This window comes from Vespula vulgaris, chromosome 5 (assembly GCF_905475345.1).
Source record: "Vespula vulgaris chromosome 5, iyVesVulg1.1, whole genome shotgun sequence".
Lineage (NCBI taxonomy): Eukaryota > Metazoa > Arthropoda > Insecta > Hymenoptera > Vespidae > Vespula > Vespula vulgaris.
This window is the reverse complement of record NC_066590.1, coordinates 3,203,928-3,221,983: the sequence shown is the minus strand read 5'-3', so window position 1 is coordinate 3,221,983 and position 18,056 is coordinate 3,203,928. Positions and strand designations below refer to the sequence as shown.

General features: G+C 39.1%; 1 protein-coding gene across 4 annotated transcripts in view; it reads right to left on the bottom strand.

Annotated features, from left to right (window-relative positions):
• LOC127064128 (mucin-4) overlaps positions 1-18,056 on the bottom strand; it is a 75,155-nt gene that overhangs the window by 15,650 nt on the left and 41,449 nt on the right. For 2 of the 4 annotated variants that reach the window (XM_050994726.1, XM_050994728.1), the window contains exons 2-6: positions 5,076-5,326; positions 2,098-2,264; positions 1,221-1,427; positions 1,063-1,110; positions 31-675 (exon numbers count right to left, since the gene is read on the bottom strand). In XM_050994726.1, coding sequence (XP_050850683.1) covers positions 31-675; positions 1,063-1,110; positions 1,221-1,427; positions 2,098-2,264; positions 5,076-5,326 — 1,318 coding nt within the window. The remainder of the gene's footprint in view (positions 1-30; positions 676-1,062; positions 1,111-1,220; positions 1,428-2,097; positions 2,265-5,075; positions 5,327-18,056) is intronic. The other 2 variants (XM_050994727.1, XM_050994729.1) reach the window with 1 other exon arrangement.

The window sequence follows — 18,056 nt, the reverse complement described above, 5'->3', positions numbered from 1 at the left end:
AGTAAAGATAATTTTCGTAAGGTCGTTTACCTCGGTTGATGAGTCGTCGTTGTGGTCTCGCTTCCGATACTAGCTCTACCACTTTCCGAAGATGCGCTCCAATTTCCTGAACTGGAATGAGGTGCGTCATCGCGGCTAGTACCTTTTCGTCTTTCTCTCCTTTGTGCCGCGCTTTCGCGCAACTTAACGCTACCCTGTCTCTCCGTACCCGATGGGATCGATACTGGAATCGACTTAGGGATCGACACAGGAATCGACGATGTACTCTTACCGCTTGAACTAGACGAGCTTGGTTTCCTTTGGTGGTGAGACTTGTCCTTTTTACGCCTGTTGTTAACAGTCTCGTAAATATTCGTTTCGTCCGCTGGCAACGATCTCGATTGGCTTTGACCCTGCTCCGATCTGCTTGCGTTCGATTCGCTCATTTCTTGCTGCTGTTGCTGTTGTTGCTGTTGCTGCTGCTGCTGTTGCTGTTGTTGTTGTTGCGTACCTGATTTATTCTGACCGATCGACTTTAGCCTGGACATTCCCCAAGCCTTCAAGGTATTGAAATGAGATTTCTTTTCCGTCGACGTATCCTTCTTCGACGAACCAAGTATGTCGGTGCTAGCCGAACGATGAGCCCTTGGTGTTGTACTAGGCATTGCTTCTTCCGGCTCGTCTCCCGTCGTTTCTCTGGACACGTAGAACGAACGTTAGGAAAAAGCAATCCTTTCTAAGAAAGATCTATCGAGCATCTCACAAAATTAACCACACGCACTCACGTTCAGCACTTACAATATACCTGATAAGAATCTTTATCGTGCTAACATTTACGTTTGAATCATTGCAAGGTATCGGTTAGTGCGATTAGTGTGATCAACGTCTCGATCAATCTGATTGCAACGTTATTACATAATGGTGCTCTCATAAAGCATGCATGATCCTTCTTGTCGTGAACTTTATCGAATAAATATAGGAAAATTAATTGATCAAGGTATATATAATAAAATATTAATCCGAGGATAATCAAACACCGTATACATTCGTTTCATTCGTTTTAAGCATCAAAAACATTTTCACCTTGTTCTTACCGCGTTACGGTGAGACATGCGAACCGACCAGTAGCGTCTAAATAAAGCGATGCTATGCGTCAGTATATCTCCTCGACTACTTCACCTTATCGAAATATCGATCGAGATTCGATGTCAACGTCTAGTTCGAAAGAAGAAACCTCTTACCCTCCGATAGCTTGACGAATCTCCTTTTGATCGGTACCAGCGATCGTATTTCGTCTCTTTCCTCTTGGCCTTCGTGGTCTTGATCGTCTCTTAACGTTTGTCTCTTGTTGTTGAATCTCCGGACCCGACAGCAAGGACCTTCTTCTCATTGACATCCTTTCGAACCCTCTTCCGCTTACATCTACCGCTACGATTTCCGCCGGGAATCTGTGAATATTCGTGAGTCACGCGTCATCGATTTTCTCTTGTATTATAGTTATCAAATTCTGTGTGTGTGTGTGTGTGTGTGAAGTTAGAAAAAATTTTCAAATATTCTCTCATGACGATGATCTCGAAGATTTATGATACTATTAACTGTAAGTATAGATCGACATTCAAAAGAGAAAGTGTACATTAAAGAGCGTACTTTGATAATATGTTTCTCTCTCTTTCTCTTTCGTTCTATGTCTTCTAACTTTACCACGTATATTATACGATCCTATCGTCATCGATACTACTCGAACATTTTACTTACGAAAAAAAAATATACATACACACACACACACACACACACACACACACACACACACACACATATAGTGAGAAAGAAGGAGAAAAACAAGTAGACAAATTTATCGTATAACGTTTGGAATATCTTAAAGTTTCTTTTCCCGCGTAAACTAATTAATAAAATAATTACTCGTCGATAACACGTTCAGAATGTTATTAAAAATCTTTGGTAATAGAAAAAGAAGAAGAAGAAGAAGAAATAAGAGAGAAGAGAGGAGAGGAGTATTGAGGAGAGGAATAAGTGTAAGAGAACTCGTCTGGAGGTATAGTTAATTTTAGTAGGGTCGAGTATCGAGTATCTTTACGAGGACATAAATTCAGTACTCACTTGAGTGCAACAGCCTGAACCTGTTCCTCCGGACTGGGCAACTTGTGATCCACGGCTTCGTCGTCGGCCGTGTCTCCGAGGATTCTGGACATGCAGTCCGGTGGCACGGTGACGTCTCCGAGTGCCTCTGCCGATGTCCATCTTCGTAGATCTTCGATAGCAGCCGGCTAAGGGACGGAGAAAGCAAAGAGAAAGAGATATAAAGACAGGTAGACAAAAAAAAGGGCGTGGAGAGTAGAAGTTAGGGAGAGTAGGGTGGGGGTGGGTGGTAGATGAGAGGAAAAGGATATATAAATGTTCGGTGTGAAACAAAATCTCAGAGAAAAGAGAAACTTTTTTTCTTTTTTCTCGTTTTCAGAGTTTCATGACTTGAGAGAGAGAGAGAGAGAGATAGAGAGAGAGAGAGAGAGAAAGGGGGAGAGAAGGGTGATAAGAAGAAAGGAAAAGATAGTAGGCACCAGTCGGTCTTCGGTGAATATCATCCTATTGCTTCTGTTTCTCTCGAAACTCGAGACGGCGAAAAGCAAACGGCTACGTGTTTTATACGGTCTATGCTCCTCTTTCTTACGTGGGGGCACGCCATTGTCGGATGTCACCTCTTAACGAAGCGACTTTCACGCACGGAATACGGAACGGATTGTGTTACTCGACCTTCTCCTAAAAATCTTCTCCAAAAGGTTGCTCTAAATAGTCCATTAAACAATATCTTTGCGATTTCTTTTTCTCTCGATGGAATGACAAAATGAAATGGAGGATGGAGGGATTATAGTGAATATTTTCCAAGTGAAAAAATATCGAGGAGGTTTCTAAGGATTTTTTTCTTTTAAGATTTGCGATAAACAATCAAATGTCGGAGAGAACGAGAGAGAGAGAGAGAGAGAGAGAGAGAGAGAGAGAGAGAAATGGAAAATCGTTCAGAAATTAACCAGAAGTTAAGTCATACGAATTGGTTCATTATTATTATCACTATCATTATCATCATCATCATCATCATCGTCGTCGTTTAAGGACGAAGCAACAGCTGCCGCGAAACTGTGTTTGAAGACATCGTGATGAGAATGATATCGCTCGATATCGATGTGCCTTCCTTTCGTTTAACTTCCTGCATCCTCCCCTCAATCTACCTTCTCTCTTCTTCTTCTTCTTGTTCTTCTTCTTCCTCTCGATATAAATTAACTTCTTCGACGATATAAATTAAGGTTTATCGGACAGGAATAATTTACGACACCTCGAATGTATATTAACGATCGGCATGGTACGCAATGTGATAATTATCGTTCCTTTCGTTCTTTTAATCCTATCGTCCTATGTCCAAAACAGCTGTCCCTTGAAAAAAGATATCTTTTTACGCGTACGTTGGAAATGAACTTACGTATTCCTTTTATGGGAAGCTCTTTCGAAGGAGAAAAGAAAAGAAAGAAAATTAATTAATTAATTAATTAATTAATATATTTATGTAATTTATAAATATGTGTTTTATTTATATAATTAATAAAAATATAAATAAAACATAGCATCGAGAAAGTCATCGGAAATGTTCGTTTTTCTGTTTTTGTTTCTTTTTTTTTTTCTTTATATTATCGTTCAATTAGAAACTATTATAAACGACTAGGATATCGTAGTTTCGAGAATCGAGTTTCGTAGCTGCGAATTCCGAACGAAGAGATAGCTGGTTAGGACAAGCCAGGATTATGGTAGGAAGAGAATGCTACCGCTCACCGCGGGAGTCCTTTCTCGGGTGAAGATGAGATGGTACTAGACAACCGCTCGCTGACAGACATCCCGTCCGTGTACTTTTTCTCTTTTTATCGGAAGGATCGAGTACTTGTGTCGCCAACTTGAGAAAATCCTTAGAAAGAGAAAGAGAGAGATAGACAGAGAGAAAGATCGTATAAATCTTCTTCGATTCTCTTTCTCTATCTCACCATATGAAATCTTCCATCTATCGAATCTCTATTCTTGATTTTATCGATTCCTATCAAATTTTATAGCGATACATAAGAGGATATACCTACCGAAGGAAGGTACATATAGATGTACGAAGAGATTTTAAATGGACGTCACGTAGCCTTCATTTCGATATAGAATGTAGGTACTTACGTGTACCATGGGAAGAAGAGATCTCTAATCGTGCTAGATCGACGGATATTATGTAAGCGAGATAGGAAAAAGAGAAGGTTCGAATAGTTCGAAGATGGCGAGCCTCGAGGATTTCTTACTGGTTTATATGTACGAAGTAGAAGATACGAAGTCGAGAGAGACGTCTGGTAAAGGTGTTTAAAGATTTTTTGCTCTTCTTGGAAATTACTTGGATACGATACGAATGAAGAAGGTTTAATCGAACGTCGAGTAAACGTTGACCTCGAATTATTATTAAATAATACTTTATAATTATTTTTACGATCGTATATGTTTTTTCATCGAAAACGAATTCATACGAACGAATCCATGGTATATTACACCCCCACCCCAATTCTCCTTTCTCTTTCTCTCTGTCTCTTTTTCACGATACCATATGGTTGTTCGATGTTCCGGTTCAAAAGCTAAAACAACTCTCGAGAAAGAGCGTTCGTTCGAGCTGAAAGTAAAAGCAAACGTTTTTGATTGTGTCCGAAGGAGATCCTTTTTTTTTTTTTTTGTATGGGGGTTTGCATCTCGAGAGAAGGAGAGAAAGAGAAGAGTATTTTTGCCTTCTAAAAAAGAAGAGGAAAAAAAAAGTAAAAGGAAAGAAAGACTTTGCAAACGCGTATAGGGACATAAGGGACATACGCACGATGATTGTACGATGTTATTTGTACGGCGAACGACAAATTAAATAATTGCGGAGTGTTGTTTGACTCGGCGATATAGGGAGAAACGGCAAAGGTGAAAGGTCGAAAGCAGAAAGAGAGAAAGAGAAAGAGAGTGAGCGAATGAGTGAAAGAGACGGACTCATATTTGGTTTTTAACGCAAAAACGAGCAGAGGAATATTGCTTACGACTCTGGACTCGATGTCGAGACTTTGGTCCCGCCTTCTCTTTCCAAGAACGGGTGTGCAGAGGAACATATCCATGGAGCTGCCATCCCTTCTCAACGAATCCAAACTTCTGACAGCGACCACGCCGGCGGCTTCGTACAATTCCTTGAGTGCCCTCGGTCTCGTGTTCGACGTGAACAACGCCGTCGATGGTTTGTTCGTTACGTGAAAGTGTTCCGTTCGTGCCGCGAACGTGCAAATGTCCGATTCGGCTGTAATCAAAATGAAAAAACAAAATATAAATAAACACATGCACGTACACACACAGACACGGATATATTTATCTATCGGAAGTCTCTATTCTTTGTTTAAAAATTGATTTTTATTATTATATATTCCTTTTTCTTTCTCTCTCTCTTTTTTTTTTAAGGAATGCACTACGTGCAGTGCAACGCATATTTTGTTCTTTTATCGTTCGAAGTCTTTGTCCCCAAGGAGGGAAAAAAATTGTTTTATCTTATATTCGATATAATACGATAGGTAGTACCTATATATTTCTTGAAGCTTAAGCATGCTCGTTTCGAAGAATTTGACACCACGTGGAGCGCTTACGTCAGGCGTATAATTCACGTCACCCGTGTCCCCGTACGTAGGGTACCGCTTTATTCAACATTTCCGGTTGTTTTCGGGAACGTAGCTTCCGTGACGTTGGATCCGTAGCTTTAATTTCCAACAGGCGTTGATAGAAAAATAGAGGGACAGACGGACATTTAGAGAGAAAGATAGATAGATAGAGATAGAGATAGAGATAGAGAAAACTCATCCAGTAGTTTCTCTGATACCAATTGTCTATTCGAATTAAATATTGGATTTATATTTCCTTCGAGTTCGTAAAGTTCATAAAAATGGAAATTTTTACGAGAAAGAACATCTGAAATCACTGGGATTCTTATCAACGAATATGCAAACTCCACTTAATTAATTTTCAAACTTGTTAATCTTAATAATATGCCGTACAATCAGCGAAAAACGACTTTCAAAAGTGTAAACGAGTTATCGCTATCCCGCAAGGTTCTTTTTATATTCCTTAATTGCTGTCAGTCTTCGTTGCCTGGATAACGTTAATTCAATTCACGTTTGACAATGCTATATACCCTTTCTCTCTCTCTCTCTCTCTCTCTCTCTCTCTCTCTCTCTCTCTCTCATCAATAGCCAAAGTTCATCCATTATCACGTGTACGTTGTTGTTTTCTCCATTTCGTGTTTTGTCCAATACAATGGAACGAAGGGTTAATCGCCATTGTTCAAACACGCGATAGGGTCGTAGACGCTTTTGACGAGGAATTCTGCATCTCCCTTTCTCTCCCACTCTTCTCTCTCTCTCTCTATTCTGAGTTCAAATGGACTCCCATCGACGCGGTCTCAGGAGATTATGGATTCGAATCACGAGTTAACTCAGGCTGATTCAGCGAACTCGATATGCGGGTGGTAGTACATACACTTCTGTTTTCGTAAGAAACTGATCTCTATTAGCGGATTAAAGGGTACAGTTACACGAGCGTTTACGTTCGTGCTCGACGTCTAACGTTAAAGAAAAAAGGTTTTGTCTGGGAGTCGTATATCAGGTCTTTGCTCTTGTTATTATTACTTCACATGAATTTTTCTTTCTTTTCTTTCTTTCTTTTTCTTTTTATTTTATATATATATATATATATACACATATATAGATCGCTAGATATAATGGTAAAAGATTGATAAAAGTACTTGGAAACGTTCGAAAGTTTTTTATACGATCATTATCGATTTAAACAAATCGTTAAATATCGAATAAAATTGAACGTTCGAATCGATCAGCTGATCGAACGAATTCCGTTTGATTCGAATTGGGAGGGGAGCTGAGGGAGAAGGAAAAGGAGGCGGGATGAGGGGATTGGGGGGTTGGAACTAACCAAGCGATCGAACTAAACGACTTCCGAACGGGGTGTTTCATTACAAAGAATCATACTAACGGTTCGTTACGACAAAGGTAGTAATATCGGAGGACGAGCGAACTGCTTCAGGCATATATACCACGGTATATAAACACGGAGTGTGAGATGCGTGCACGTAGGTGCCCGAAGCAAGAGACCGGACTTCGAACCAGTCTGATTCGATACAATCGCCCCGTGGAATATTTCTTACTAACCGTCTGTAACCTCGGAAGCTGGTGTACATAACTATAATCGAAAGAGAGAGAGAGAGAAAGAGGAAGAGAAAGAGAAAGAGAGAAAGAGAGAGAGAGAGAGAGAGAGAGAGAGAGTATATTCAGCCTTTTCTCTTCGTTGCTTCGGACGAACGAGATTGACCTTCCAACGCAAGATATTCTGCAAGATCACCTCGGTGGGTGCAGTCCGGAAAGAATGAAAATAAAATTCAACATCCAAGAATAAAAAGGATGTAATGTGGTGTAGGCATCGCTGAGTAATGTCGCGAGTTGAACAAAAAATATAATACCCTTTAAAATCTTTTCTTTTTTTTTTCTTCTTTCTTTCTTTTATTTTCTTCTCTTTTTTTTTCTTTCTTCTCTTTTTCAAAGAGTATCGTCCGGACACCTAGTACATGATCTGCTGTTTTTTTCTTTTTTTTTTTTTTACTAGCACGTGTCACGTATGTTTTATAATAATCGCTCTTACGATATCAAAATAATATATCATGTTTATACATATAGGTGTATATATATATTTTTTGATCTAGAATTTTTCAGATCGTTTCGTCGGTATAGTTGTTCAAGCGAGATCGAGCTCGAGTAGGTTCGCTTTGATAGGTTTGAAGGGCATTGTAGAGGTTCTCCTTTGCGATAAGTGCGCATTGAACGGGCATTAAAGCTCGTCATGGTTTTCTCTCTCTCTCTCTCTCTCTCTCTTTCTTTCTCTGTCTCTCTCTTTCTCTCTCTTTCATCCTTTCGATAAAAGAGCACCGGACGCGCTGCCATTTTTTACAGACGCGAGAGAAGAGAGCGGAGTTACGAGTCAAGGCCGGCTATACAGGTTGCTCGGTCATGAGAATAGAAACATGCGAATGCCCGGTTCCAAGTACGTAGAGTATGTATACATAAACTATAATACTCGATACATGCTTGTACATAAGATACATATATATGTATATACATATATATACACATATATATTTCATGCATCTGTACAATCGAAGTAAGATGAAATGTTATCGAAGAAGAAGAAAAAGAAAAGAATTTTGTTTTCTGCAATATCTTGAATTATCACGATAGATAATTACGAAGCAACGATTATGCAAAATTAAGATTGAAATATTAATTATCCGTTATATTAGAAACTATTATGGTGTTACTTAGAAAATATGTTAAGAAAGTAATAGGTATTTATATTTTATCGTGGTAAAAAAGAGAGGAGTATATCCGTGCTTGGAAACCTTCCAATTTCATAATTCACACTTTCGTCCTTGGTCGGAACTGGAGATTGCAAAAGCGTGGTATCTTCTTGGTCGATTGAGCGGCTCATGGCGGTTCGACGAATCGCGAAGAGAGAAAAAAAGAAAGAAAGATAGATAGATAGAAAGAGAGAGAAAGAGAGACGAGGTGAGTTGAGGTGAGGGAGGAAAAGACAAGGTAGAGAAGGACACACGACGTAAAATAAAAAGAAAGAAAAAATAAAGAAGAAGAAGAAGAAGAAGAAGGTATCTTCGATGGCTCGAAGCCGGTCGGCCCGTGGGAGGTCCGCCGTAGCCGATGAGCCTCGGCTATGCAAAGTGGCCCGAAGGGCCGCTCGCACCGGCCCTTCTTCAGAGAGACCGACGATGCTGCTGCTCGACGAAGCCGTTCAACAGCCGGCCGGCTCACCACTGTGGCTCACCGGTTTCCCTGACTCTCTCTTTCTCTCTTTCTTTCTCTTTCTTTCTTTCTCTCTCTTTCTCTCTCTCTTTATTTCTCTCATTCTCTCTTTCTTTCTCTTTCTCTTTCATTCCGTTCGAACCAAGATATCAAGAAAGCGAGTAATTCATGGCTGCCGTCGTTCACGCTTGAATTATCCTTCTCGCTTAGCTCAGCCACCGTCTAGGACGAATTGGTCACGAGTATGTAGGGTTATCAAAGAGTTTCGATGATGATTCCATCCTTTTCTCTCTCTCTTTCTCTCTCTCTTTCTTCTCTTTCTCTTCTACCTAAGTTATGAAGAAGAAGATAGAGAATAGAAGAAAATGATCGAAAGAAAATGACGGCGTAACGAAGAAGCTTCGTGTAACTGTTTCGACGGCGGACTAAGCTTGTTTTCTCTTTCGAGAAATTGATATAAATTCTGAGTGAGTGAAAGAGAGAGAAAGAGAGAGATATGGATATTATCGAGTAGCAATTAGACGAAACACGCGTTGAACCTACGCGATATGCTAATTTTCTCAATATATCTTACTAAATAATCAAAAAAGCATATACGTAAATATTTGTTGTTCCTTTCGATATATATAATACACATATGTACATACACGCACACACATGTACAAAATATATTACTCGTTTATTGCCGAGAGAACGCGTAATCGCCTTGAAAGTTGTTAAGATTTTAGATCCGATCGGATCCTGTCGTGTATTACATAAAATTGCACGCGCTCGTGTTAGATGCGTTTTATCGCGCAAACGTGCAACCCTCGATCGGAATACCAACTATCTATCTTTTCCTAAACAACGTTTTACTACCTATTTACTTTCGTTTCATCCTCGATTCAATATCGGGGTTGAGAGGCGCGAGGAAAGAAATTTTTTTCATTTTTCGTCCTTTCTCTTTAACAACAAATTTATATTCTCTATTCGAAGATTTATCCGCAAATGACTTCCTTCGAGAAATTTAATGACCAGGACGAAGGACCGATGTAAAAGGAAACTTTCTCGGAATAATTTTGACCGAGAAGATCGATGAACCTTTCCGTGACTGGTCGACACTGGAAACGACGTTGTTTGCACGTTAAAATGCGAGACAGGTAATCGTCGAATGATTATACCGCATTTACTATGCCGAGGTTAAGCGGTATAACGTGCAAAGTCTTTACGGTTGTTTCTCAAACGGGAAAAGAAAGAATTAAAAGAAAAAGGAAAGAAAGAAACTCACGCGAATAAGAGAAATTAAAGCGAGTAAGACACGGTTTTAGAAAAAAAAGAAGAAAAAATCTGTGCGAAAGAAAGAAAGAAAAATATAAAACAAAAAGAGAAAGAAAAATTGTGCGAATTTCAATCGAAGTGGGTGGGTGGGTGGTCGGGTTGGATAGAACGCGGTAACACGCGACGTGAAATGTTTAAGGGATTTCGGTACTATGTGTAATTGCGAGTAAAACACGTCTGCGTGGGCCCTTTATGATTCTCGAGGTAAAAGTTTCACTCTCTCTCTCTCTCTCTCTCTCTCTCTCTCTCTCTCTCTCTCTCTCTCTCTCTCTCTCTCTCTCTCTCTTTCTCTCGATATTTTTCCTCTCGATGGCCAAGTTTCTTCTCGGTGGTCAAGTTCCGCCGACTAAGAGCCGACGCTTTTGTTCGTTGAGTCGTTCGTCAAAAAAAAAAAAAAAAAAAAAAAAAAAATAGAACAAAGTAAAGTGAAATAAAAATAAAAACAACATTAGGAAGGAGATAAAGGCGAAGTAAAGAAAAACGAAGGAACTCGATGAATAACGAAGGAGATAATGCTACGAATAAGATTTGAATAAAAGAACGAAAGAAAGAAGGAGACAGACATATAGATAGATAGATAGATAGATAGATAGACAGAGAGAGAGAGAGAGAGAGGTAGGAGGTTCGTGTTGAGAGATAGAAATAGAGATAGAGAGAAAGAAAGAGAGAGAGAGAGAGAGCGAGAGAAAATGAAGAGGAAGGGAGAAGAGATGAAAAAATGCGGAACGACCATGGAGAAAGAGAAGGAGAGAGAGAGAGAGAGAGAGAGAGATAAAAAGAGAGGGAGAAGGGCTCGCTTGGGAGCTCGAGTAAGTAGGGGTAAGGAGGGCAGCTTCGCGAGGGGTGGTGGAGGGGCAAGGTGAGGCAAGGAGGAATGCGGTTACGGTAGATCGCGGACCAGTCCTCGTACAGGTCCTGCAAGGCCCACAGGACGGGCATCAACGAAAAACGAGCGTCACGAAAAACCTCTGGACCCACGGTGGCCCTCTCTCTGTCTCTTTCTTTCTCTCTTTTTCTCTCTCTTTCTATCTATCTGTCTTTCTCTTATCGAACGTTTAAGGAGTAGGGAGGGATCTCCTTTCGAGCCATTCACTAGCACGGCCGACGTCGTACGTTCCTATAAATTTCCATCGTTTTAGAATGTATTACGTGAACGAGAGAGAGAGAGAGAGAGAGAGAGAGAGAGAGAGAGAGAGAGAGAGAGAGAGGAAAATAGATGGACAGAGACTAATCGATTGTTCGAAACGTTGCACCTGACTCTTAGCTTATGTCACTTAAGTTAGGCTTTACTATTCCGCTAGATAGAAGGATGAGAAAGAGAGAAGAGAAAAAATGTTTAGAAACCGGTCAAACTCTTTCTCTCTCTTTCTCTCTCTTTTTCTCACTCTCTCTCTCTCTCTCTCTCTCTATTTCTTCTTTTTATTTTTTCTGGTTTTCTTTTTCTTGTTATTTTTTTTCGTGAGCGGCATGTCCTTTGAAGTCATCGAATCTTTCTGCTTTCTTCTTCCTTTCTATCCTTTTTTTTTCTTCTTTCCTATTTTTTCTCTTTTTTTATCGCGACTTTATTTATCGCCTCCAGCGAAAAAAATTTTTAAGCCGATAGTTCTTGTAGACAATGTTTTATTTAAGAAATAGCGAGGAGTAAGATAGAGTAGGTATATAAGGTGGCGATTCTCGATGCTTTGATACAACGTTTGATCCTTCGTTCTTCTTCGTATTTTATATATTTATATATATGTACTTATATATACATTGACATCTTCCACGATCTCATGTAAATTCTACGGTTACTATACCTATATATACACCTGATTCTCTTTGAAAGTTTAACGGAAGGAAAATCGTGCGCTTGCGGTTAGATAGATAGATGTATGTAGGTATATCCAAGTATATATGTATGTATGTATGTATCTTCCTCGGATTCCTTCGTAGAAAATTTTACTTCGGTATCTATAAACTATGATCGATCTTAGATCTTCCTCTCCCTCTCTTTTTCTCTCTCCTCTCTCGTTTAATTTGATCGAAAATTTACGATCAACATTGAAGTCTTGAAAGGGATATATCTCGGTATTTTAGATATGATCAGATTTCTTTTTCTCTTATCTTATTATGTCTTCTTTAGGAAAGAAAAACAAAAAAAAAAGAGAAAGATGAAAAAAAATTATTTTGGAAGCTCGTAAGAGCTGTTCTTTTCATTTTTTTATTTTATTTCTTTTCTCTCTCTCTATCTTTCTTTTATGAGTATAATAATTTATACAATGACGCAAGGTGGCAACGAACATCCGACTGATGCAGACCGGACTGAATGTGGACATTATGACGGACAGGAGAGTATCTCGTTAGCAGCACACCAAAGAACCGAGTGTTTATGACTCGCAAGAATAACAAATGTACTCGGAGCGAGTGGAACGAAGATCAAAGAAAATGACGAAATAACTTCATTACGACGAAGTAAGCAAGCAAGCAAGCAAGCAAGCAAGCAAGCAAGCAAGTAAGTCAGTCACAGAAATGCGTGACCTTGAACGAAAGGATCTCCTTCGTCCTTGGACTCGTCCGCGGTCGTTAAGGTTATTAGATCATCGTACTTGAAGATTTTTCTTGCAATCGTAAAAAAAAAGTCGACGAACTTCGATCGGTATTTTCTTTTCCTCTTTGTTTTTTTTTCTTCTCTTTTCTTTCCTTTTCATTTTCGTTTTATTCAATTTATTTACGACGCGAATCGAATCCAATCGAATCGAATCGAAATATTATAATATACCGTAGCATAGCTCGTATCAAACTCGATTGGCACGTCTTTTCCTTTTTGGAGTACGATCGTCTTGGCGAATCTGTAAGCGCGCATAAATAAGTAACTCTCTCTTCGGTTTGCTTTTATTTTGAAAGGAGATGAAAGAGAGAGAGAGAGAGAGAGAGAGAGAGAGAGAGAGAGAGAGAGAGAGAGAGACGTATTAACTATAGAGAGCGATGACGCCGAGGACAATAAGATCCTATCGGATCGTCTGCCAAGCCAAGCTGACATGACTGGAAAACTAAGATGGAACGATAAGTTCGTAACAGAAAGCGAGGGTCAAGGACCAGTAAGAGAGCCATTGGTACCAGAAGAGAGATAGATAGATAGATAGAGAGAGAGAGAGAGAGAGAAGAAAAGAAATTTCTCTCTCTCTTTCTCTCTCTCTCTTTCTCTTTGAAGTCATCGTTGCAATCGACGTCATTGGAACGAGTACTTAGATGCAACGAGTAGATGCAACGAGTAGCGTTGCGAGGGCGGTCTGGCAGGAAACGCATTCTGTCATTAACTCTACTTAGGCTACGCTTAATCGAAGATAAAAGTCGATCCTCATCTCCCTTCTACTTCTTTGACAAAGAATGTATAGGTATAGGATAAGTTTGTAAGTATATGTATGTATGTATGTATGTATGTGGTATGTATATGCATATGTCATGTGCTCGTAATTATACTTCGAAAGTATGCGATTCGGACGATTAGTCGTAGGAAAAAGAAGAAGAAGATTCATAGTGAAGTGAAGAGAGAAATAGGGAGAAAGAGAGAGAGAGAGAGAGAGAGAGAGTAGGCGAGAAAGAGATTTTTACGCCTTGCCTTTGAAAGGCGACACTCGAACGAAAAAGAAATTAATTAAAGGAAGCTTCATTATGGGTAGGGGTCTTCTCCTCTTGCGGTGGTGGTATAACATCTTACCGCAGATACCGCATCTCGGCAGATGACGAGGAGAAAAAATTTTCGCTTGATTGACAGAATTAGACGAGTCTCAACCTCGGCGTATAATTTCATCTGACATTTCTAATCCTAGTCGGAATAGTCTGGTTTGACTTTTTTTATTTTTTTCTTCTTTTTCTTCTCTCTCTCTTTTTTCTTTTCTTTTATTTTTAAACGAACGTCTCGCCTAATCGCGCATTACGCGACACTACAGTGAAATAATATTAAAAAGAAAAAAAATTTAGCGTAGAAAATATAAATTAAAGTAATATAAAAATGGTACTCGTATATCCTATGTAAAGCACGATCTATTGATCCATAGACTCCTAGTACGACTATAGAGATATTTAAAGTACAACGGGTTTTGCAATGTGAGATATAAAAGAAGGAAGAAAAAAATGAAAAAAGAAAAAAAGGAAAGAAGGAAAACGTACAACAACAGACGGGGCTCTCTCGCCGATCAAATATTAAATATGCAGCAGCTTCGCGTTGTAGTAACGCGCGAAAGGTAGGAACGCGAGAATATAATGTCGATATATAGTCGTCGGTAAGCACCACGTTCTATTTTATTATACGAATGTGCGAAGTTAGCGTGCTCGTAAATGCTAATGCTTAAGCAAGATTTCTATCAGCTGACGAACCCCGCATATATAATCGATTGACCCAATACGATCTTCGCGATAAATAAATTTTTTTCCAGTGGTTTTAAAAAACGTATTGGAGATGAAATTTCGAGAAGAAAGATAATTAACGGTTCAATCACAAACGTGATGCAATTGGATTACTTCTAATTTTATCCATCTCTCTTTCATTCGATCGATCGATCGAATTCGATCCAATGATCGACTCGGTGAATAAATTTTCTTGCGTTCCTTTTAGAAAATAATTTGGAAACAAAACTACATAGAAAAATATTTAATAGTTCAATTACTAATGCGACGCAATTGCATTATTTCTAATCATCTTCTATCTCTTTCTTTCTCTTACTCTCACTCGATCGATCCAGTATGATCTTCGCGAAAGATAAATCCTTTTCCGTTCGTTTTAAAGAACAATTTCTTAGAAAGATATTTAACAGTTTAATTACAAACGAGATGCAATTGCATTATTTGTAATCATTCCTCTCTCTCTCTCTCTCTCTCTCTCTCTCTCTCTCTCTCTCTCTCTCTCTTACTCACTTGATCGATCGATCGATCGATCGATCTATGGACCGTGATCGATAAGAAGAGGTTCCGTGAATCGATTTCCTTTCGTTTTGTTTTGCTTCTCTTTAAATATGCATCAATAAAGAAGGCGGCAAGTCGGTTAGATGCGTCAGCATCCATTCCGTTCCGGAAGATCTCCTTGCGGCGTAGCTCCCATTTGCAGGGTGCAAAAAAGTCAAATACCTTATTAGCGAGAAGGAGAACGCTTATCGTCGACATGTTTTATCCGTGCTAGCGTCATCGAGAGGGGAGGATCATCGACGTCGTTTTTATCGGCTATGCCAAATCGAGGATAACTCGTCGGTTATTCGCGATGCACGATTTATCGAACCAACCTTCTACGTTGTTTGAAAACAAAAATATTTCTTTGGAATATTTATTGATTTTTCAAATCGCTTAATAATCATATTTTAACGCATCGCAAGAGAGAGAGAGAGAGAAAGAGTTTTTTTCGTTCTTGAAATAATCTCCATTTCTATTAAAAAAAAAAATCACCGGAAATACTACAAAGTGGACCAAAAATATATCAGCTGATTTAAAAGAAAACAAAGAAAAAAGATCAATTACTCTTTAATCCGAAACTTTTAAAGATTATTATTTTTTTCTTTTTTTTTTTTTTCGATAAACTACATACGTCCAGAAACATTTTTTGTCCTATCTAAGAACTTTCGACTCACCCTGTATATTCGTAGGACGTTTTGATACGCATGGTGTTGTACCTCTCCTCACCCCCACCCACCACCCACCTCCTAAGTTCCTCTGTTTTCTTCACGCTGTATTTCTCTCTCTCTCTCTCGTTTCTGTTCGTTCCCCATACTTCTGCCCCTTCCCTCCCCCTCCCATCACCATCGTGCGTTATATCTCTCTTGTAAATCATACACACATACTACTACTCATAGTTCGTACATAAATGATAGTCTATAGCGCGCAAGGTTGGTCTCGTGGCGTCGAGTAAACTCGTGGTTACCATCGTACTTATTTGCATAAACGAGTCACGTCACGCAAACGCGTCATGGAGTATGACAATGAACGAGAAGAAGAAGAAGAAGTTTAAGAAGTAGAAGTAGAAGAAGAGCTAAAGGATAAGAGAGAAAGAAAGTTTCTAATCTATTTATATTCTTTCGATTTTATTCGCATTTTATCTCAAGATTATCTTATACCAATTCGTATATAAATTGAATATCCAGATAAATAATTAAATATAGTTTTCCGTTCTTCGTGCAAACGCATTCGTGCAAGAGAATACTTATTTATTTACATGTGTGTGTGTGTGTGTATGTTCAGAGGGGAAGAAAGAAAAAAAGGAAAAAAAAGAAAGAGAGAGAAAGAAGGTGGTTCGAAGGATTAGTTTTCAATAACTTCGTCGCTCCGTCGATCGATATCGTTCGAGATAAGCTATCGGTCCTCTCTACTTGACACCGCGATAAGACCGATCTACTTCAACATCGAAGTACGAGAGTTATTTCAAGAAGGAAAGGAGAGGTAAAGAGAGAGAGAGAGAGAGAGAGAGAGACATTCTTCAGACGATAAAGAAAGACTACCACGATTCTCCATCTTTCTCACTCACCCCAATCTCTTTTGCGCAACTCTGACAGACTTATTCATAGTTATACGGAAGAAGTGGAAAGAAAAAGAGTAGGAAGAGTTCTCGAGGGTAGAGATTGAGAAGGGTACATATGTATATTTAGATCTGAAATGCTATGGGCGCGTGAAAATTTAATGTTAGAGAGAGAGAGAGAGAATTCACTGTGTGTACTCTTTCTTCCTTCTTACACTCGCGTCGTGTCTTCTACGGTGCACGGAAAAAATGTTTAACATATTACCGTCGAACGTAAAAAAAAAAAAAAAAGAAAAACGACATCTCGTAATTCTCTCTTATTTCACGTCATCCTCTTCTTAAATTAAAAACGAAAGTTGTGAAAGTTTCCTGGGATTGATCGATCGATTCCATCTTTCTTTTTTCATTCTTTTTCATTTGTCGTTGTTAAACGATTTACCTACTTTCTTCTTGCGGGCGTAGTGAGAGAAGGATTTTAAAAAATGGATAAATGAGAAAGAAAAAAGAAGAGAGAGAGAGAGAGACTCGAAAGGAGCAGAATAGTCGATATTAAAAAAAAAAAAAACTGAGCGACACGATCAAAAATATTTTCGACTTTATTAAATTCGATTGAACAATACCGATGAGGAGATATTCGATTACAAGTCTTATCCGTTAGTTAGACCAACTAACTGAGAATGGCTTTTGGAGAACACGTTCGGTGTTCTTCCTGGATGGCAAGAAAAATTTTTCTCCGAAGACCGTGTATATATATATATGTATATATATATATGTGTATGGATAGATATATGTATATATATATATATATATATATATATATATATATATTATGGTATGTATGTATATATGTATATATACATTAGCTTACGTACATAGAGATATCTACATTCTCGCGTTAGTTCGCAAGAGATAAAGACAGAGAGCGAAAAAGAGACAGAGAAAGATAGAAAGAGATAGAAAGAGAGAGACAGAGAGAGAGAGAGAGAGAAAGAGAGTCCGGTTTTCAGAGGAGGTGACGATAATGCGATGAGATCTAGTCTCTCCGGGTGTGAAGCAACCGCAAACCGTAATATCATTCATAGGTTGCGCCGTGGTCCATGCATAAGTCTCTGAGAAGCGCGTCTAAGAGAGCGTTAGGACGGGTCTCTCTCTCTCTCTCTCTCTCTCTCTCTCTGTATTCGCTGTACGTTCTATGGCGTACGCGAAAGAGGCGTGGGCGGATGAAGCCTCCGGCCTGTTTGCCCACACGCTGTAATTCTTGCACGGCGATATCTTCGCCGGTTACACGTCGCTAAACTCTCTTCGGTCGTAAGGTGAAAGGCGAAATGTTGGCTACCAATCGATTGCTCGATTTTCACCAATGA